Genomic DNA, 20,575 nt, shown 5'->3' on the forward strand with positions numbered 1-20,575 from the left:
TTATTGTTAGGTGGAACTTGCCAGAGCCCAGCGCTTTCAGCGCTGATGCGACCCCCGCTACCAACTTTACATCCACCGCTGGATATAAAACAATTCCTTCCATTTTCCTTGGACACTGCCGCAGCAATTAACCTCTTTCCAAGCCTAGCAGCTGTAAGTATGATACAACTACAAGAACTATTGTCTAGTCTTAAAATGTGATAATCCACTGTAGATTTTGAGAAACTTTGTCATTTGCGCTTCCCAGAGACATGTTGTTAATAATTAAGGGTTAATTGAAATGTGTACAAATCATGTAAAAATATATTAATTGTTGCTGATTATTTTAGTACAACAGATGTAGATGTGTGTTAACTATTGTCTTTCACTATCAATGTTTTAGAAACTTCTTATTGCGCCTTAAAGTGTTAGTCTTATCAATATAAATGGTTAAAAAGTGTTTGTAACAAGCACACAAGAACTCTAATATTGACTTGTCATTATAGGAAGTCTTTCACTGGGATATCTCTCCCCAAACTTTATATGCACATGTAGATCTTTTAAAGACAGGTCTAGTAATACCTTTACATGGCCAGTCCATAGCTCTATTACCGCATTTGAGTTGAACTGCAATTGAAGACTTATTTGTAGACCTGAAGCCTCTGTCACTCCAGCTCTATTCCCCACCCAGCACTCCTTCCTTCTTCTTGATGACAGCTTCTATGCTCTATGACTTAAGGTAATGGAGCTGTCACTCAATCATGAGGAGGTAGGACTGAACAAAGAATAGAGCTGGAGTGACGAAGGTTTCCGAACTACAAATGGCTCTTCAGCCTCATTTCCATATCAATTCAAACACTGATTTCTCAATAACAGAGGAATGAACTGACCATGTATAGGTTCTTCAAGACTTTTCTTTGAAAAAACTACATGGGCATTTAAATAATTTGGAATGTAAAATAATGTAGATGGATTGTATTTAAAATGTTTCTATGTTCACAAGAACAGAAAGATTTTTAGCTTTATAGTTTACTTCCTATTGAATCAATTACTGAACTCCTGTACCCTGTGTCAGTGATGGCAGTGTGTCTCATAGGCAAGTAGAGCAGCGCTTACAAGTTCTTTCCATAAACACGTATGTGCTGGTGGGGGGCAAATTGCTGGATTCAAACAATTTGTGTGCCTCTATACTACTTGCTCTATTTCTCTACTTGTAGTATGGGAAAACACACATTTTATGCCAGCAGCATGACAATGCCATGGGTCCAAAATATAAATCAATCAGGATTACACAAACACTCAAACAGAAGGTGTCATGGATATTGAATATATAGAGGACATTATTTGTTTGACATCTCATTGGTAAAGTAAATAATTAGCAAAAGATTATTGCCAATTTAAATATCACGGCAGAAATAGAGTTAAAGTCCATTTACACTGGTCAATATTTTTTAAGATTGTAATAAAAACGACCCATCATTCATATAAATTGTGTAATATAAGTGGGTTATACACCTGAACGATGTGACCAAAAACTTGTTCATCGCGTATGAAATCATTTAAGCATGCAAAGAAATTCTCATTCAATTCTCAAAAATTGTGTAATGTAAATAGAGATTGATCGTTTGTGCAATGATTTGACCAACAAAAAGGAGGAGTAGAAATTCAAGCCATAAATATGGTTGACTAAGTCCCAAGGTGCTAGTTCAGTACCATTCGAAGTACTGGAGTCAGTACATGTTTGCGGATGGAACTAATACATATTCGTAAAGAGTGAAAAAGTTTTTGTTTTGTGAAGTTGATTAAATATAATTTGTGCAGTATCAATGTAAATGATTATATATTACATTACGACTTTATGTATTCAAAATAAATAACATCACTTACGGTATTTTACTGAATCAGCTACACGTCAGATTATCTGTGTGAACAGAGTGTATGATGTTCGATGTTACGATGTAATGATGGCTACTCAATCAAATCCTACACAATTCTTGTCCTATGTAAACACTTGTCTGAAATAATTTGCTAGTCATGAGTTACGATCATATCGTTCATCGTCTAAATGAATATCTGCTTGTGTAAATGCACAGTTTAAAATCCCCTTGATTAAATGATAAAGGCTCCTCAAATGCAATTTAATAACCTAAAAACCAAGTATATTATATCAAAAGTGGTTAAGTAGCACATGAATATTTCAGTCTGCTATTGGATTCTTTTTAGGACTTCTTGAATAATGTTTTAGTCCTACGTTCAGTGTATGCAATGAAAAAGTAGTTGTGTGTTCACTGAATTTGTCCATAGGCCTCCATTCAATAAGCGTATACTAAGAGACGAGTGTTGCTTTGAAGCATGGAATAACTCAGCTACACTATTCCTCACAATTGTATGCAGTAAGAAAACTGCTTTTCGTGGTATATTTTGTTGTTTATTTTCTTTACAATGGCAGTTTATTAGTGATGTTCCCCAATGTATACTTATTCAACTGTATACCGCAGCCATTTATTTGAGGTGTTTGTTGGGTGATTCTTTGGATGGATTCATCCAATGTATAAAGAAAAGCAAAGTCTTAAGGCTGCTTTACACCAGACAATCTATCGTGCGATAGATCGTCGGGGTCACGGATTTTGTGACGCACATCCGGCATCGCTGGCGATGCCGGCCTATGTGACACCTCCTAGCGACGCAGTATCGCTCACAAATCGTGAGTCGGGTACTGCTCGCTAGGTTCCATAATATCGTTTAATTTAGTTGACCATCGTTTCCGTGGTAGCACACGCCGCTCCGTGTGACACCACGGGAACGATGAGCAGCTCACCTGCCTCCCGCGGCAGCCGTCGGCTCTATGTGGAAGGAAGGAGGTGGGCAGGATGTTTACGACCCGCTCATCTCCGCCCCTCCGCTTCTATTGGCCGGCGGCCGTGTGACGTCGCTGTGACACCGAACGTCCCTCCCACTCCAGGAAGTGGACGTTCGCCGCCCACAGCGAGGTCGCACGAGAGGTAAGTATGTGTGACGGGGGTTACTAACTTTGTGCGACACGGGCAGCGATTTGCCCGTGACGCAAAAAGGACGGGGGCGGGTACGATCGATTGTGAAATCGCACAATCGGTCGTACCGTGTAAAGCAGGCTTTAGATACATACTACTAGACAGAACTGAGGGCTACTTTGAAAACTGAGTGCTATAGTATGCAATAACTGTAGAAAAATACATGAACCGCACATCCAAAAATCATACTTTGATCTAATGCACTAGGCAAAAATTTATACACCTGAACATGAGGTTCTTGGTTTAAAATTCTGATCCGACTGTATGAAGCCCCTGCTACGTCACGGCAAACCTCTGACTGGGTCCCTAACTTATCTGAAGCCTTAAAAAGTGCAGCGCTGCATGTCAGTCACCGCCGCAGCGACAGTGCACCAGCAGGGCAGGTTACCTGGTGCCTCACAACACACTGCTGCAAGGCTGAGCCCCATGTCTCTAGGCCCCACCGCCCCACCGATACGCTGTAATATACATTCCCATTCCCATATATTCTCAGATTTCCATAGATTTTCATTATTTTTTACAAAAGAGCCTATAATCCATGTAAACTAAATACATATTTACATGCAACAGATTTTGTTGTAGAAATTTTTGTAAAAAATATGGTTCTTTCCCCCAAATTAACCTAATTTACTAAAATATAAATGAGTTTCATTTGCAGACATTTCAGTAAAAAAAACTACATTTGAATAGAACCTAAGAACAGGTGAGTCAGCCAGATATATAACCTTCCAAAAGACCAGCACACACTTTAACGTCTAAAGCCAAAAATCAACTGCACACAAACAAAATTAATAACACATAGTACAAAAGGAATGATATTTTTTTCAGTATCATGCAACATGTCCAATATACTTCTGTTCTGAAGAATAATCCAAACTACAATGTGGTAAGGTATAACATTCCTTTCTGCTAAACATCACTCCTGCTTATCTGCTGACGGTCAATCAGGCAAGAAAAACCTAAACCAAACAAACTTACATTCAATGTTGTATTATCGTCAGCTTACTTTGCAGAAAGCGGTAAAATACAGATTCCGTAGAGAGCATTTTGGGGTTACTTGAGAAATAAAAAATGTATAAGGTATTTATCAAAATTTGATCAGATTTTGGACCCTGAAGAAGGTGGAAAACAACCGCCGAAATGCGTAGTCCTATCTGTGTTAATTTCTTGCGCTAATTTGTTGTTCTGAATTGCTTGGACCATTGTATTTTTAAGGATTCATGAATAAATTGAAGACATTTTAAACAGCATCCTGGATTGCTCATGTCATTGCTAGATATTGCCTTGCCGTTGTTCATATATATATATATATATATATATATATATATATATATATATATATATACACAGAACAGACTAAAAGTTTGGAGGACACACCTTCTCATTCAAAGAGTTTTCTATATTTTCATGACTCTGAAAATTGTAGATTCACATTGAAGGCATCAAAGCTATGAATTAACACATGTGGAGTGAAATACTTAACAAAAAAGTGTGAAACAACTGAAAATATGTCTTATATTCTAGGTTCTTCAAAGTAGCCACCTTTTGCTTTGATTACTGCTTTGCTCACTCTTGGCATTCTCTTCATGAGCTTCAAGAGGTAGTCACCGGAAATGGTCTTCCAACAGTCTTGAAGGAGTTTCCAGAGATGCTTAGCACATGTTGGCCCTTTTGCCTTCACTCTGCGGTCCAGCTCACCCCAAACCATCTCGATTAGGTTCAGGTCTGGTGACTGTGGAGGCCAGGTCATCTGGCTTAACACCCCATCACTCTCCTTCTTAGTTAAATAGCCCTTACAAAGTTTGGAGGTGTGTTTGGGGTCATTCTCCAGTTGAAAAATAAATGATGGTACAACTAAACACAAACCAAATGGAATAGCATGCCGCTGCAAGATGCTGTGGTAGCCATGCTGGTTCAATATGTCTTCAATTTTTAATAAATCCCCAACAGTGTCACCAGCAAGCACCCCCACACCATTACACCTCCTCCTCCATGCTTTACGGTGGGAACCAGGCATGTAGAGCCAACCGTTCACCTTTTCTGCGTCCCACAAAGACACAGTGGTTGGATACAAAGATCTGAAATTTGGACTCATCAGACCAAAGCACAGATTTCCACTGGTCTAATGTCAATTACTTGTGTTCTTTAGCCCAAACAAGCCTCTTCTGCTTGTAGCCTGTCCTTAGCAGTGGTTTCCTAGCAGCTATTTTACCATGAAGGCTTGCTGCACAAAGTCTCCTGTTAACAGTTGTTCTAGAGATGTCTGCTGCTAGAACTCTGTGTGGCATTGACCTGGTCTCTAATCTGAGCTGCTGTTAACCTGTGATTTATGAGGCTGGTGACTTGGATAAACTTATCCTTATTTCTTTCTAGTGTTTGATGGTTTTTGCCACTGCACTTGGGGACACTTTCAAAGTTTTCCCAATTTTTCAGACCGACTGACCTTCATTTCTTAAAGTAATGATGGCCACTCATTTTTCTTTACTCAGCTGTTTTTTATTGCCATAATACAAATTCTAACAGTCTCTTCAGTAGGACTATCAGCTGTGTATCCACCAGACTTCTGCACACACAACTGATGGTCCCAACCCCATTTATAAGGCAAGAAATCCCACTTATTAAACCTGACAGGGCACACCTGTGAAGTGAAAACCATTTCCGGTGACTACCTTTTGAAGCTCATCAAGAGAATACCAAGAGTGTGCAAAGCAGTAATCAAAGCAAAAGGTGGCTACTTTGAAGAACCTAGAATAAAAGAAATATTTTCAGTTGTTTTACAATCTTTTGTTAAGTATTTCATTCCACATGTTTGCATTCATAGTCTTGATGCCTTCAGTGTAAATCTACAATTTTCAGAGTCATGAAAATAAAGAAAACTCCTTGAATGAGAAACTGTGTCCAAAATTTTTGTCTGTACTGTGTATATATATATATGTATATATATATATACATATATATATACTAGAAGGTGGCCCGATTCTATGCATCGGGTATTCTAGAATTTACGTATTGTGTAGTTAATGTATGATTTTTGTTATATATATATATATATATATATATATGTTGTTGTGTGTAGTTACCAAGTGTTTGTGTAGGGCGCTGTACATGTTCTGGGTGTTGTCTGGGTGTGGCGGGGGTGAGAGCGGTGTTGTATGTGTGTTGCGTTGTTTGTGGAGCGCTGTGTGTCTGTAGCGTTTTGTGTGTGTGTGTTGCGCGGTTTGTGTGGGTGTGGTGTGTTTTGGGGGAGGTATGTTTTGTGCAATGTGTGTGTGTTGCGTGGTATGTGCGTATATTTATGTATGCCGCGGTGTTTGTGTGTTGGGTGTTGTGTGTGTGCAGCATTGTCTGTGTGTGTGGGTGTCTGTGTAGGGCGGTGTTTGTGGTTCCCAGTGTGTGTGTGGTGTGTTGTGTGTGTGTGTTGGGGGGGAGGTGTGCACCTCCCATCGTGCTCCATCCCCCATGCTGCGCACCCCCCAACATGCTCCATCCGCCATGCTGCGCACTCCCAAACGTGCTCCATCCGCCTTGCTGCGCACTCCCAAACGTGCTCCATCCGCCATGCTGAGCACTCCCAAACGTGGTCCATCCGCCATGCTGCGCACTCCCAAACGTACTCCATCCGCCATGCTGCGCACTCCCAAACGTGTTCCATCCGCCATGCTGCGCACTCCCAAACATGCTCCATCTGCCATGCTGCGCACTGCCAAACGTGGTCCATCCGCCATGCTGCGCAGTCCCAAACGTGCTCCATCCGCCATGCTGCGCACTCCCAAACGTGCTCCATCCCCCATGCTGCGCACTCCCCATCGTGCTCCATCCCCCATGCTGCGCACCCCCCATCGTGTTCCATCCCCCATGCTGCACCAGCATCAGCCTCTCTGCCCCCAGCATCAGCCTCTCTCCTCCCAGCATCAGCCTCTCTCCTCCCAGCATCAGCCTCTCTCCTCCCAGCATCAGCCTCTCTCCTCCCAGCATCAGCCTCTCTGTCCCCAGCATCAGCCTCTCTCCTCCCAGCCTCAGCCTCCCCCAGCATCAGCCTCTCTTCTCTCAGCCTCCCCCCTCCCAGCCTCCCTCCTCCCAGACTCCCCCAGCTTCAGCCTCTCTCCTCCCAGCCTCCCCTTCCCAGCCTTCCCCAGCATCAGCCTCTCTCCTTCCAGCCTCCCCCAGCATCAGCCTCCCCCAGCATCAGCCTCTCTCCTCCCAGCCTCCCTCCTCCCAGCCTTCCCCAGGATCAGCCTCTTTCCTGCCAGCCTCCCTCTTCCCAGCCTTCCCCAGCATCAGCCTCCACCTCCCAGCCTCCCTCAGCATCAGCCTCCCCCAGCATCAGCCTCTCTCCTTCCAGCCTCCCCCAGCATCAGCCTCCCCCAGCATCAGCCTCTCTCCTTCCAGCCTCCCCCAGCATCAGCCTCCCCCAGCATCAGCCTCTCTCCTCCCAGCCTCCCTCCTCCCAACCTCCCCCAGCATCAGCCTCCCCCTCCCAGCCTCCCCCAGCATCAGCCTCCCCCAGCATCAGCCTCTCTCCTTCCAGCCTCCCCCAGCATCAGCCTCCCTCAGCATCAGCCTCCGCCTCCAAGCCTCCCTCAGCATCAGCCTCCGCCTTCCAGCCTCTCCCAGCATCAGCCTCTCTCCTCCCAGCCTCCCCCAGCATCAGCCTCTCTCTTCCCAGCCTCCTCTAGCATCAGCCTCTCTCCTCCCAGCCTCCCCTAGCATCAGCCTCCCCCTCCCAGCCTCCCCCAGCATCAGCCTCCCTCAGCATCAGACTCTCTCCTTTCAGCCTCCCCCAGCATCAGCCTCTCTCCTCCCAGCCTCCCCCAGCATCAGCCTCCCCCTCCCAGCCTCCCCCAGCATCAACCTCCCCCAGCATCAGCCTCTCTCCTTCCAGCCTCCCCCAGCTTTAGCCTCCCCCAGCATCAGCCTCTCTCATCCCAGCCACCCCCAGCATCAGCCTCCCCCAGCATCAGCCTCTCTCCTCCCAGCCTCCCCCAGCATCAGCCTCCCCCAGCATCAGCCTACACCCTCCCAGCCTCCCCCAACATCAGCCTCCCCCAGCATCAGCCTCTCTCCTTCCAGCCTCCCCCAGCATCAGCCTCCCTCAGCATCAGCCTCTCTCATCCCAGCCACCCCCAGCATCAGCCTCTCTCCTCCCAGCCTCCCCCAGCATCAGCCTCCCCCAGCATCAGCCTCCCCCTCCCAGCCTTCCCCAGCATCAGCCTCTCTCCTCCCAGCCTCCTCCAGCACGCCGTGCTCCTCTGCCGACACTCACAGATCCGATCGCATACACTCACACACACACACCCACCCGATCGCATACACTCACACCCACCCGATCGCATACACTCACACCCACCCGATCGCATACACTCACACCCACCCGATCGCATACACTCACACACACCCGATCGCATACACTCACACACACCCGATCGCATACACTCACACACACACTGACGATATTGCACATACGCGCTCACACTCACAACATCCAGAGATACCACATGCTTCTGGCCATGTGATCCTCCGGCAGGTCCTGGAAGCTCACAGCACAGTATCGCGGCCGAGAAGCAAACGATATCTCCGGATGCTGTGAGTGTGTGGATGCGATCTGATGTGTGTGTGAGGTGTGTGTGAGAGTAAGTGTGATCTGATGTGTGTGTGTGTGTCTGTTGTTATGTGTGTGCGTGTGGATGTTCCGCCGCTGCAGGACCTTGATGCGCTGGTAACTATGCTACCATGGTTACCAGCGCATCACGTCCCCCACTCGCACGGGAGCCCACACTAGCATACGGCGGCAAACCCCAGCAATGCGAGGGTATGTTTCGGCTGGGTTTGCGGCGTACGCTGATGTGGGCTCCCAGGGGTACAGTACTCACCTGGGAGTCGTGTCTCCGTGTCAGTTCGGGGGATGTGTGCGGGGGGCGGGGCCAGAGCGAGCGTGCATTGCGTGAGGGGGGCGGGGCGTGGCCGAGTTGCCAATACGTGCAGGGTGCCGGGGCGAGAGGCCAATCCATGTGGGGGCGGAGCCTGTGCGAGCGGCCAGCCAATCCGTGTGGGGGGGAGCCAGGGCGAGCGGCCAATCCGTGTGGGGGGGCGGGGCCATGGCGAGGCCAGCGGCCAATCCGCTTTGTGTCACCGTAAGGACACAATTTTGGAGCAAGACAGACAGACAGACAGAATAAGGCAATTATATATATATATCTATATATATATAGATATATATAAAAATTTATATATATACATATATATAAAATATATATTTTATATATATATATATATATATATATATATATATATATATATATATGAGTCTGTAGCATATCTGGTGTTGTGCAGCACAAGTAAACCTGACTTCATTCTATGACAAGATCTTTTTTCGTACTTGTTCTTAATCGTCTGAAACTTTCCACTGTTTCTTTTACTACATCATTAAAAACAGAATTAATTGACAAGTGTCAGTATGCTAGTCACAAAGACTCTCCTGACAGTAATAATTGTGATCTGACGTGCAATCCATAATGATTATGGCTCTTTCAAGCTGAAATTTTGGTGTAGAAATTATTGATTTTTTTTACTTCTTTTCTAATATCTTGTGTCTGAGAATCTTATCACAGATTCACAATGTTCTTGAAACCACTTCAGGGCTTAAGTTTAAAACTGACTTGGCTTCAATGAAATGGTGCTATTACTCTTTACACTGACAGCATTATTGGGATGTTTAGTTAACGTGTACCTACACTTTACAGCTTTTTTAATATGATTTTTTTTATTACAATGTGTGTTTAAAAGTAATGTAGATCAGTGGCAGTGCGGATCCTGAGACTACCACTGATCACTCCAAACTTTGTCCCAAAGTTCTTACAGTACTTCAGGTGGTAGAAAATTTCATATGAATATGTGCATGCAGCAATGTATTTTCTCAGTCAAAAATCTATGAGCCTGTACACCACTCTGTGCAGATGCCTTTTACTTCCCAATGTACAGTTGTGCTCAAACGTTTACATGACCCAGCAGATGTTTTTGCTTTCTTGGCCTTTTTTCAGAGAATATGAATGATAACACAAATCTTTTTTTCCACTCATGGTTAGTGGTTGGGTGAAGCCATTTATTGTCAAAATACTGTGTTTTCTCTTTTTAAATAATAATGATAACCAAAAGCATCCAAATGAGCCTGGTCAAAAGTTAATATACTGCTTTCAGACAGTATTTAGAGCAATACTGGATGTTAGCGGCATGAAATATGTTTAAAACAGCAGCAACGTATGGGTAATATTTAAGTATTATGTTTGGCTTGTGTGGCTAGTCCTCTGGTATGGAAACCTACTTATATTATTGAGAATATGTTGCTGAAGACTTCTATTCAATCAGGTGTGACAAACTCAAATACTCAGAGGACCAAAGTTAAAGACTTGGACAAAGTTCTGGGCCAACCTAGTTGCGATCCCCATATAATGGGCCTCATATAGCCCTCAATACAGAATAAAGGGCCCAACAATGCCTTCCATACAGAATATTGTCCACCACATTGTCTTCAATACAGAATAATGGTCCCCACATTGCATTCCATACAGATTAATGTGCCCACATTTTCCTCTATACAGCATAATGGACCCCACATAGTCCTCCATAAAGATTAATGGGCCCCAAAATACTCCTCCATACAGATTAATGTTCCCCACATAGTCCTCCATCATGATTAAGGGTGATTCTCTTTACCTGAAACACATAGCGCTGGTCATGCTGTTTTGCTTGCATGTTAAAATAAACCTGAAGTCTTTACCTGAAGAGCTGGATTTTCTTGTTTTCCTGGATGATTTGGGTCGTGGCAGTGCCTGTCCGTGCTCCAGGGAAGACACTAAAAGGAGTGGGTGTGTGATGCCCTGGTAAAACAGGTAGTCACAAATTGGCCCCTGCATACCACCATTCCCTCATTAGGAAACACACAGCCAACCATTAAACCCTAGTCACCCCCTTAGGGACAGATAGACACACCAGTGGGTGTGGCCAGGCGGTTGGTGCACGCCCACCCAGGGGTTTAGACAGCCCGGGGGCAGGAAAGCAGCAGTTCATCTCAGATCAGTTTTTAGAGTTCAGTGAGAGTGTAGGTCAGGCCTGTGTGTCAGGCCTGAAGTAAACTGACAGGTACCAGGGAAGGAGCCCTGGTGCCACTGGCTAGGAGGCAGATGGTGGTCTCCGTCAGCAGGAGACGGGAAGACGGCTCGGTGGAACCGAGGTGGACCGGGACAGGGTTGTAGCCTGCCGGTACCGACACGGGGAACCGACCCGGAAACCGTAGCACAAAGGGGGGTACTCGGACCCTGAAGCCAGAAGCCGGAATCGACTTGAGCTGGTTAATTGAGGCCAGGACTAGAGGTTCTGTCCAACCCAAAGTCCCTCATAGAAGACAATAGCCCACCGATTCTGGATAAGAGGTCACTGCCAAGGCCCATAGATCCCACGGGCCAGCGTCTGCGGGCACAGCTCCTTAGGCCACATCCAGCAGGGAGTGGACTTCTATGTTTCACACTAGGAAGTCATTTCTACTTAAAAAGGTGCAGGAACAGGATAGAGACCACCAGCCGAGTGGGGGACCAGAATGCAACTGGCCGCGGCACCGGCCACCACCATCTTGGTCTACCAGAGACTTGTGTGTGTTTCTAACTGTGATACACCAGCACCCCCTGCAGTTGCCATCCCCTGCACACACCAAACCGGGTCCCGGGGCCACCATCCCTGCCCACGGAGGGGTTAACAACTTGCTGCACAACATCTCCCCAGAGTGCCCCGTCACAGCAGCAGTGGTGTCCTACCTCACCACGCACCGTGGGTGGCGTCACAAACTCAATACGGCCCAGTCCGTACCTATACGTTCCCCCATTTATTCGGCATGTCCGCGAGACTCCTGGGTCCAAAGACTCTCGAGCCACCTCCCCTGAACGCTCGGACCCAAGCAGCGCTGGGCTGCTGGCATGGGGGCGGCACGCCCCCACACACGCTGAGCTTAATATTATATATATGGACAGATTAATGTGCCCACATTTTCCTCTGTACAGCATAATGGGCCCCACATAGTCCTTTATAAAGATTAATGTGCCCAACATAGTCCTCCATACAGAATAATGGGTACCACATAATACTCTATATAGAATAATGTACCCCACACATTTTTCCCTACAGAATATTGTGCCCACATAGTCTTCCATACTGAAACATGGATGTCTGGCATTGTGGGCCAAATAAAATCAGCCTGCGGGACAGAGTTTAACAAATCTGCATTAAATGGTTGCATACAAAGTCATAGATAACTTGGTCATAAGGAATATCCATATTTTGGAATATTCCCTAGTTCAACATGAATTTTTACATGGATGCATTCCAGTGATTCAAGTAGAACAGCCCTAACTGTTTTGAAGTCAGAAAGTTTAAAGTTATTTTTGCACTGATGTCCACACAACTCCATTAAATGGAAAGGGCATACTAAATTGACTTTAGATCACAACTTACAAGTGCATCTCAATAAATTAGAATAGCATCAAAAGTTAATTTATTTCAGTAATTCAATACAAAAAGGGAAACGCATATATTATATAGAGTCATTACACACAGAGTGATCAGCCCCAACAATGCAGATGAGCTAAAGGATGGTATCAAAGCATCCTGTGCTTCCATAACCCCTCAGCAGCGCCACAGGCTGATCGCCTCCATGCCACACCGCATTGATGCAGTAATTCATGCAAAAGGAGCCCTGACCAAGAGTGCATTTACTGTACAGACTTTTCAGTAGGCGCCAACATTTAAAATAATTTTTCAGTTTGTCTTATATAATATTCTAATTTCTGAGATAATGACTTTTGGGTTTTCATTTGCTGTAAGCCATAACAATCAACATTAACAGAAAGAAACACTTGAAATAGATCCCTCTGTGTGTAATGACTCTATATAATATACAGTATGTGTTTCCTTTCTCTATTTAATTACTGAAATAAATTAACTTTTTGTTGATATTCTAATTAATTGAGATGCATTTGTATGTATGCAATGCCAGTCTTGATGAATTCCCCACATTGACTTTGGCCTTATGTAAAAAGCAGAGCATGTACATAGGCACTATATTCAGCACTGCCAAAATTAAGAGACCACTGCAAAATTTTCAAGTTCTTCTGCTTTTTCTCTTTATAGGTATATTTTTGAGTAAAATGTAAATTGTTCTTTTATTCTATAAAATACTAACAACATTTCTCTGAATTTCCAAGCAATACATTTTGTGTTTATTTTCTGAAAATGCGAAATGTTCAAAATAACAAAAAAAATGCATTGCTTTCATCAGACCGCAAATAATGCAAAGAAAGCAAGTTCAGAATCATTTAGAAACAACATAACTAATGTTTCAACTCAGGAACGGTTCAGAAATCAATATTTTGTGGAAAAACCATTATTTTTAATCACAGCTTTCATGCATCTTGGCATGCTTTTCACCAGTCTTTCACACTGCTTTTGGGTGACCTTATGCCACTCCTGGTGCAAAAATGTAAGCAGTTCATGTTTGTTTGATGGCTTGTGACTATCCATCTTCCTCTTGATTACATTCCAGAGGTTTTCAGTGGGGTTCATGTCTGGAGATTGCTGGTCATTACATGGTTTAGATGTGGTGGTCCTTCATCTACACATTGATTGACTCTGCTGTGGCATGGCGCATTGTCCTGCTGGAAAAAACAGTCCTCACAGTTGGGAACATTGCCTGAGCAGAGGGAAGCAACTGTTTTTCCAGGATACTGTTATATGGCACCTACATATGGAACCATATTATGGAGTTATTCTCCCCGAAAAAATGTCATGTATATCTACCAGAACAATTCTCTACATGTATGCAAAGAAAAGACCAGTATAATCATAGGTGTATAAAGCCTTAAGCGGGCTTTACACGCTACAACATTGCTCAAGTGATCTCGTTGGGGTCACGGAATTTGTGACGCACATCCGGTCGCTTTAGCGATGCCGTTGCATGTGACACCTATGAGCGATTTTGCATCGTCGCAAAAACGTGCAAAACCGCTCATCGGTGACATGGGGGTCCATTCTCAAATATCGTTACTGCAGCAGTAACGAAGTTGTTCCTCATTCCTACGGCAGCACACATCGCTCCGTGTGACACCGCAGGAACAAGGAAGCTCTCCTTACCTGCCTGCCAGCCACATTGCAGAGGGAAGGAGGTGGGCGGGATGTTCTTCCCGCTCATCTCCGCCCCTCCGCTTCTATTGGGCGATGGTTCAGTGACGCTGCTGTGACGTCGCTGTGACACTGAACGAACTGCCCCCTTAGAAAGGAGGCGTTTCCGGTCACAGCGACATTGCAGGGCAGGTAAGTAGTGTGACGGGTCCGGGCGATGTTGTGCAACACGGGCAGCGATTTGCCCGTGTCGCACAACCGATGGGGGCGGGTACGCACGCTGGCGATATCGGTCATGATATCGCAGCGTGTAAAGCGGCCTTTAGACTCCACTCACACTGCGTGTATGGAGTGCATCCATTATTTCTGACTGAATTCCCAAAGACATAATTTCAAAAAAAACCTTCAATAGAGCCATATATTGCTATTACACAAACGGAGTTAAAATGGACATCATTGGTGATTTTTTTTGGGGGTACTATCCATCGCTCCAAACAGGCACAAGAATGTTGTCTACTATGTTTTATTGCCATATGAAGAAAAAGATCCTGATAGGACAAAAAACACATAGAGTTTGTTTGGATACCATTTGTGTCCATCAGGGCATATCTCTGAACCCCATTTTTTTGACATTCATTTTTCGGATGTGCTGCATAAACTCAGTGTAAATACAATAATGCCATTTTGTCATTCATGATCCAGATTTTGAAAGTAGGCATATTAAAAATTGATAGCATATTTATTGCCGAGTTAACTAAAATGTAATTATTACATCTAAAGGATATCTGTCTTTTAAACTGACTCAGTTCTGTAATTAATAATTGACATTTGTATTTGAGTAATTCTGAAATTACGTGAATACAGAGAATTGTATAGTTTAATTCAACCAGGTACAGCACCCCCATCATTTGGCATGCATGCTGTACTACAATTAGTAATCATTTAATTACTATTTTCTATAAAGAAAAAATTAAAAGTTTTAATTGGGAAAAACTCTAATGTCTCTGTTAAGAAAAAAAAAGCGTCACCTTTGTTGTTTTGGTTAATCTTTGAGCAAAACATTGTTTAGATGTATGACAGCAAAAGGCTGCATTTATGAGAAATGGAGAGAAATGACTAAAAATTACCACAATTACTGCATACAGTTTATTGGCAGTGTCTGACAGGGATTTGTTTCTGCAGACCTAGAATGTAATTACAGTGAAGTATACAAAATACATTGCATTGATTTTTTTTATTGTGTCAAAACACACAGATTTAGTTTAGATACTTTATTGTAACATCTTGATTGTTCCTATCTAAACACTAGACATTATCCAAAGTACTAAACCCAACATATTTGTTATCCTATCTGTTATCGCTTACAATTCTGTTTGTCGATTAGAATGACACGTAGGTTAGTTCCAACTAGAGCTGAACGAACTTTTAGATTCTCGGTTCGATTCTCAGGACACATTCAAACATTAGATATGTTAGGGGTACTTCTCACACAGTGAGATCGCTGCTGAATCAGAGGTTTTGTGACGTACCAGTGACCTCATCAGCGATCTCACTATGTGTGACACTAAGCAGTGATCTGGCCCCAGCTGTGAAATCGCTGATCGTTACACACTGTTCTGGTTCATTTTTTGCTCGTTGGTCTCCCACTGTGCAGCACACATCGGTGTGTTTAACGGCGGGCACACATCGGCGTGTTTGACGGCGAGAGATCAACGAGCACCGACTCTGTGTAAGCAGCGTAGCTGGTAACCAGGGTAAATATCGGGTAACTAAGCAAAGCGCTTTGCTTGGTTACCCAATATTTACCCTGGTTACTATCATACACCGCTAAGTGCTGGGTCCCTGCGCACGTAGCCAGGGTAAATATCGGGTAATTAAGCAAAGCGCTTTGCTTAGTAACCCGATGTGTACTTTGGTTACCAAGCGCAGAGTCGCTGGTGGCTGGTGGCTGGTAGCTTGTGAGATCTGCCTGATTGACAGCTCACCAGCGACCATGTTGTGACATACCAGCGATCCTGACTAGGTCAAATCATGGTCGGAATCACTGGTACGTCGTTTAGTGAGCCGGTACCCTTAGGTTTGATTTGTGATCCTGACTTGAACCGAACCTCAATGATAGTTAGTAATTGGGCAGTTTGTATCTCCAGCCACATGCAGCCAGCCTTAAGCAGAACACCTCCGGGGGAGGATGGACTGGATTTTTCAATTTTTATTTGTTTGTGTGCACATTACATCAGATCATGCTAATTTTACCCCAAGTGCGAGCCGTTCAAACACTGCACACAGCTGTCACAGGACTGAGCATCATTCATACCCAAGCACAACGCTTCTCCCTTCACTGGTTTGTACTCGTAACTCACTCAAACTTTGAACTCGAACTTAGTTTTTTTTGAAAGTCGGTTTCTGAACCCAAACCTCAGGTTCACTCATCTCTAGTTACAACAAAGTTACACATTTTTAAGTGCATTCAAGTGGAATTGAATCATGCTCGAATATATGCTTTAAAAGGGAATATATTATCACTTTATTTATTAAAATATGTGTATCAAACTCCTATAGGATGATCTTGATACGGCAAATAATACTATTCTAATTACAATCCTGGCAAACAATGTAATATGGAAGATATATTAGTTATTTAAGCTATTTAGAGTGTTTTCATACCGTAAAGTGATGTAGAGCAAAAAATTATTTACTTTAGCCTTCTCTTCATGGTGTTTTCCATGTCATTCAAGATCACAAAGCAATAGTTGGCCCAACTGCTAACTTTTAGTTCAATGAAAATCATCTCCTTTAAAGTAGCGTAAAGAACTTAATTCCAGGCTCTTAAGAAAAGTCATTGGTGCATGGTAAGTTTTATGTTCACAGCTAATCTTTACTATGCTAATTTTGGAAGATTTTAGCAGTATAAATAATTACTGAATTACATTGAATCAAATGAATGAGTTCCTGAGGGAATCACTTGGTAGAAAAGGAAACACTTCAATTGAGCAAGTCTATTTTGTTAGCTTTGTGCAGCTCCATAAGAAAATCAAAATTCAATTTTAATAAGATATTTTTAATTAAGACAACTTTGCTTTGCTTATTGGCATATTTTTGATAAATTGAATTAAACATTATTTATTCTAGACCAGACTATTTGAATATGCACCAAATTTATCAACCATATAAACCTGAATGGTAAATTTGGGATAGTTTATTCCAAGACATTTTTAATACATTTTCTCCATTGTCCCTTAAGGTATGATGTCTGGATTTTCCGGTAAAAAGCCTACAGCGCATTACTGTGTCACAATTATAGATGAGATTTTAACCTCATTCACAAGGTGAGGAGAATATTTGAAATGAAAATTAACCATTGTAGTGCATTTTAAATCCACAGCTACTAAGCTTACGCTAAGGATTTTCACTTCTCATCTTACCAATTGCAATCCAAAATGTGAAATCAGTGATTGTTCCATAGCATTTCCACAACAGAAGTAAAGGCTTACTGTAGAATCCCTATAAAACAATTATAATCCAAGATATTTTAAAAATTACATTAGACTGCCACAAGTATTGTATTATTGCAGTACTAGACAAATAGATGTACATAGAAGTTGTAAACACAATGGTAGTACATATCTAAAAAGGTAGGTCAACATCTCATTTATTTAACTTGACAATGCCATGTAAATTAACAGTTTGCACACTACAGTTCAAAAGTTTAGGGTCACTTAGAAATACACTCTATACATTGTTAATATGGTAAATGACTATTCTAGCTGCAAATGTCTGATTTTGAATTCAACATCTACAAAGGTGTATAGAGGCCCATTTCCAACAACCACCACTCCAGTGTTCTAATAGTACATTGTGCTTGCTAACTGTATTAGAAGGCTAAAGGATGTTTAAAAATCCCTTGAAAACCCTTGTGCAAGTATGTTAGCATAGCTGAAAACAGTTTTGCTGATTAGAGAAGCTATAAAACTGACCTTCCTTTGAGCTTGTTGAGAATCTGAAGCATTACCTTTCTTGGTTCCATTAAACTTTTAAAATGGCCAGAAAAAGAGAACTTTCATGTGAAACCCAACAGTCTATTCTTGTTCTTAGAAATGAAGGATATTCCATGCGAGAAATTTCCAAGAAACTGAAGATTTCTTACAACCGTGTGTACTACTCCCTTCAGAGGAAAACACAAACAGGCTCTAACCAGAGTAGAAAGAGTAGTGGGAGGCCCCGCTGCACAACTGAGCAACAAGATAAGTATATTAGTCTTTAGTTTGAGAAATTGACGTCTCACAGGTCCTTAACTGGCAGCTTAATTACCTGCAAAATGCCAGTGTCAATGTCTACAGTGAAGAGGCGACTCCGGGATCCTAGCCTTCAGGACAGAGTGGCAAAGAAAAATCCATATCTGAGACTGGCTAATAAAAGGAAAAGATTATTATGGGAAAAAGAACAGAGACATCGGACAGAGGAAGATTGGAAAAAAGTGTTATGGACAGACGAATCGAAGTTTGAGATGTTTTTATCACACAGAAGAACATTTGTGAGATGCAGAACTACTGAAAAGATGCTGGAAGAGTGCCTGATGCCATTTGTCAAGCATGGTGGAGGTAATGTGATGGTCTGGGGTTGCTTTGGTGCTGGTACAGTGGGAAGTTTGTACAAGGTAAAAGGGATTTCAATAAGGAAGGCTATCACTCTATTTTGCAACGCCATGCCATACCCTGTGAACAGCGCTTGATTGGAGCCAATTTCATCCTTTAACAGGACAATGACCCAAAGCACACCTCCAAATTATGTATGAACTATTTAGTGAAGAAGCAGGCAGCTGGTATTCTATCTGTAATGGATTCACCAGCCCAGTCACCAGATCTCAACCCTATTAAGCTGTTGTAGGAGGAGCTTGACCGTATGATACGCAAAAAGTGCCCACCAAGCCAATCCAACTTGTGGGGGGGTGTTTGGAAGCATGGGGTGAAATATCTCCTGATTACCTCTGCAAATTAACAGCTAGAATGCCAAAGGTCTGCAAAGCTGGAATTGCTGCAAAGGAGCATTCTGTGACGAAAGCAAAGTTTGAAGGAGAAAATTATTATTTCAAGTAAAAATCATTATTTCTAACCTCGTCAATGTCTGGACTATATTTTCAATTCATTATGCAACTCATTTGATAAATAAAAGTATGATTTTTCATGGAAAAGACAAAATTGCCTTGGTGACCGCAAACTTTTGAACTGTAGTGTATATGTAGAAGTATATAGATTTAAACCCAAGACAAATATTATATGCCCCACATGCAATATGCACTATACAGTACATTAATAAAACTACTATACTAATATACTACCAAATATATATATGTACATATATATATATATATATATATATATATATAAACTTGGTGCAAAACATTCAGTCATAATTGTAGATATATATATCTACAGTTATGACCGAAAGTTTTAGCACCCTATAAATTGTTACAGAAAATCAAGTATTTCTCCAGGAAAATTATTGCAATTACACGTTTTGTCATATACGTGTGATGCTCATTCAAACTCATCTTTGGCAAGTAACAGGTGTGGGCAATATGAAAATCACACCTGAAACCACATAAGAGAAGAAGTTGACTCAATCATTGCATTGTATGTCTGTGTGTGCCGTACTAAGCATGGAGAACAGAAAGAGAAGAAGAGAACTGTCTGTAGACTTGAGAATCAATTTGTTGAAAAAATGTCAAGAATCTCAAGCTTACAAGTTCATCTCCAGAGATCTTCATATCCCTTTGTCCATGGTGTGTAACACAAGCAAGAAATGTAGCTAATCCTCGACTTAGACGACAGAGAAAAATTGATCAAAAGTTGCAACACAGGATTGTCCAGACAGTGAGTAAGCAGCCCTAATCAAGTTACAAAGAAAGTAAAGCTGTCCTGCAGGCTTAAGGTGCATCAGTGTCAGCACAAAATATCCAGTGATATTTGAATTAAATTAAATGTTATGGCAGTAGACAAAGGAAGACCTCACTGCTGACACAAAGACATAGAAAAGCAAAGCTGTACCACAGTTTGCCAAAATGTACCGGAGTAGGCCAAAATCTTTTTAGGAAAGTACTTTGTGGACAAATGAGAACACGATAGAAGCACATCATTTTACTGTTTACAGAAAATAGAATGAGGCCTACAAAAAAAATAACACAGTATTTACAGTCAAATAGAGTAGAAGTTCAAAAATGTTCTTTGGTTGTTTTGCTGCCTTTAGAACTGGGTGCCTTGACTGTGTGCAAGGCATCATTAGATATGAAGATTACCAAAGGATTTTGGGTCACAATGTAGTGTTCAATGTCAGAGCAAATATACTTCATGAAGCACCCAGAGGAGAATAGAAACAAAGTGCGGAAGAGT

At 42.6% G+C, this 20,575-nt stretch overlaps 1 protein-coding gene across 4 annotated transcripts in view; it reads left to right on the top strand.

Annotated features, from left to right (window-relative positions):
* The window catches only part of ZNF385D (zinc finger protein 385D), a 461,666-nt gene that overhangs the window by 133,253 nt on the left and 307,838 nt on the right, over nt 1–20,575 (top strand). For all 4 annotated transcript variants that reach the window (XM_075315290.1, XM_075315291.1, XM_075315289.1 and 1 more), the window contains one exon: nt 11–153. In XM_075315290.1, the coding sequence (XP_075171405.1) occupies nt 11–153 (143 nt within the window). The remainder of the gene's footprint in view (nt 1–10; nt 154–20,575) is intronic.

This window comes from Anomaloglossus baeobatrachus, chromosome 6 (assembly GCF_048569485.1).
Source record: "Anomaloglossus baeobatrachus isolate aAnoBae1 chromosome 6, aAnoBae1.hap1, whole genome shotgun sequence".
NCBI lineage: Eukaryota > Metazoa > Chordata > Amphibia > Anura > Aromobatidae > Anomaloglossus > Anomaloglossus baeobatrachus.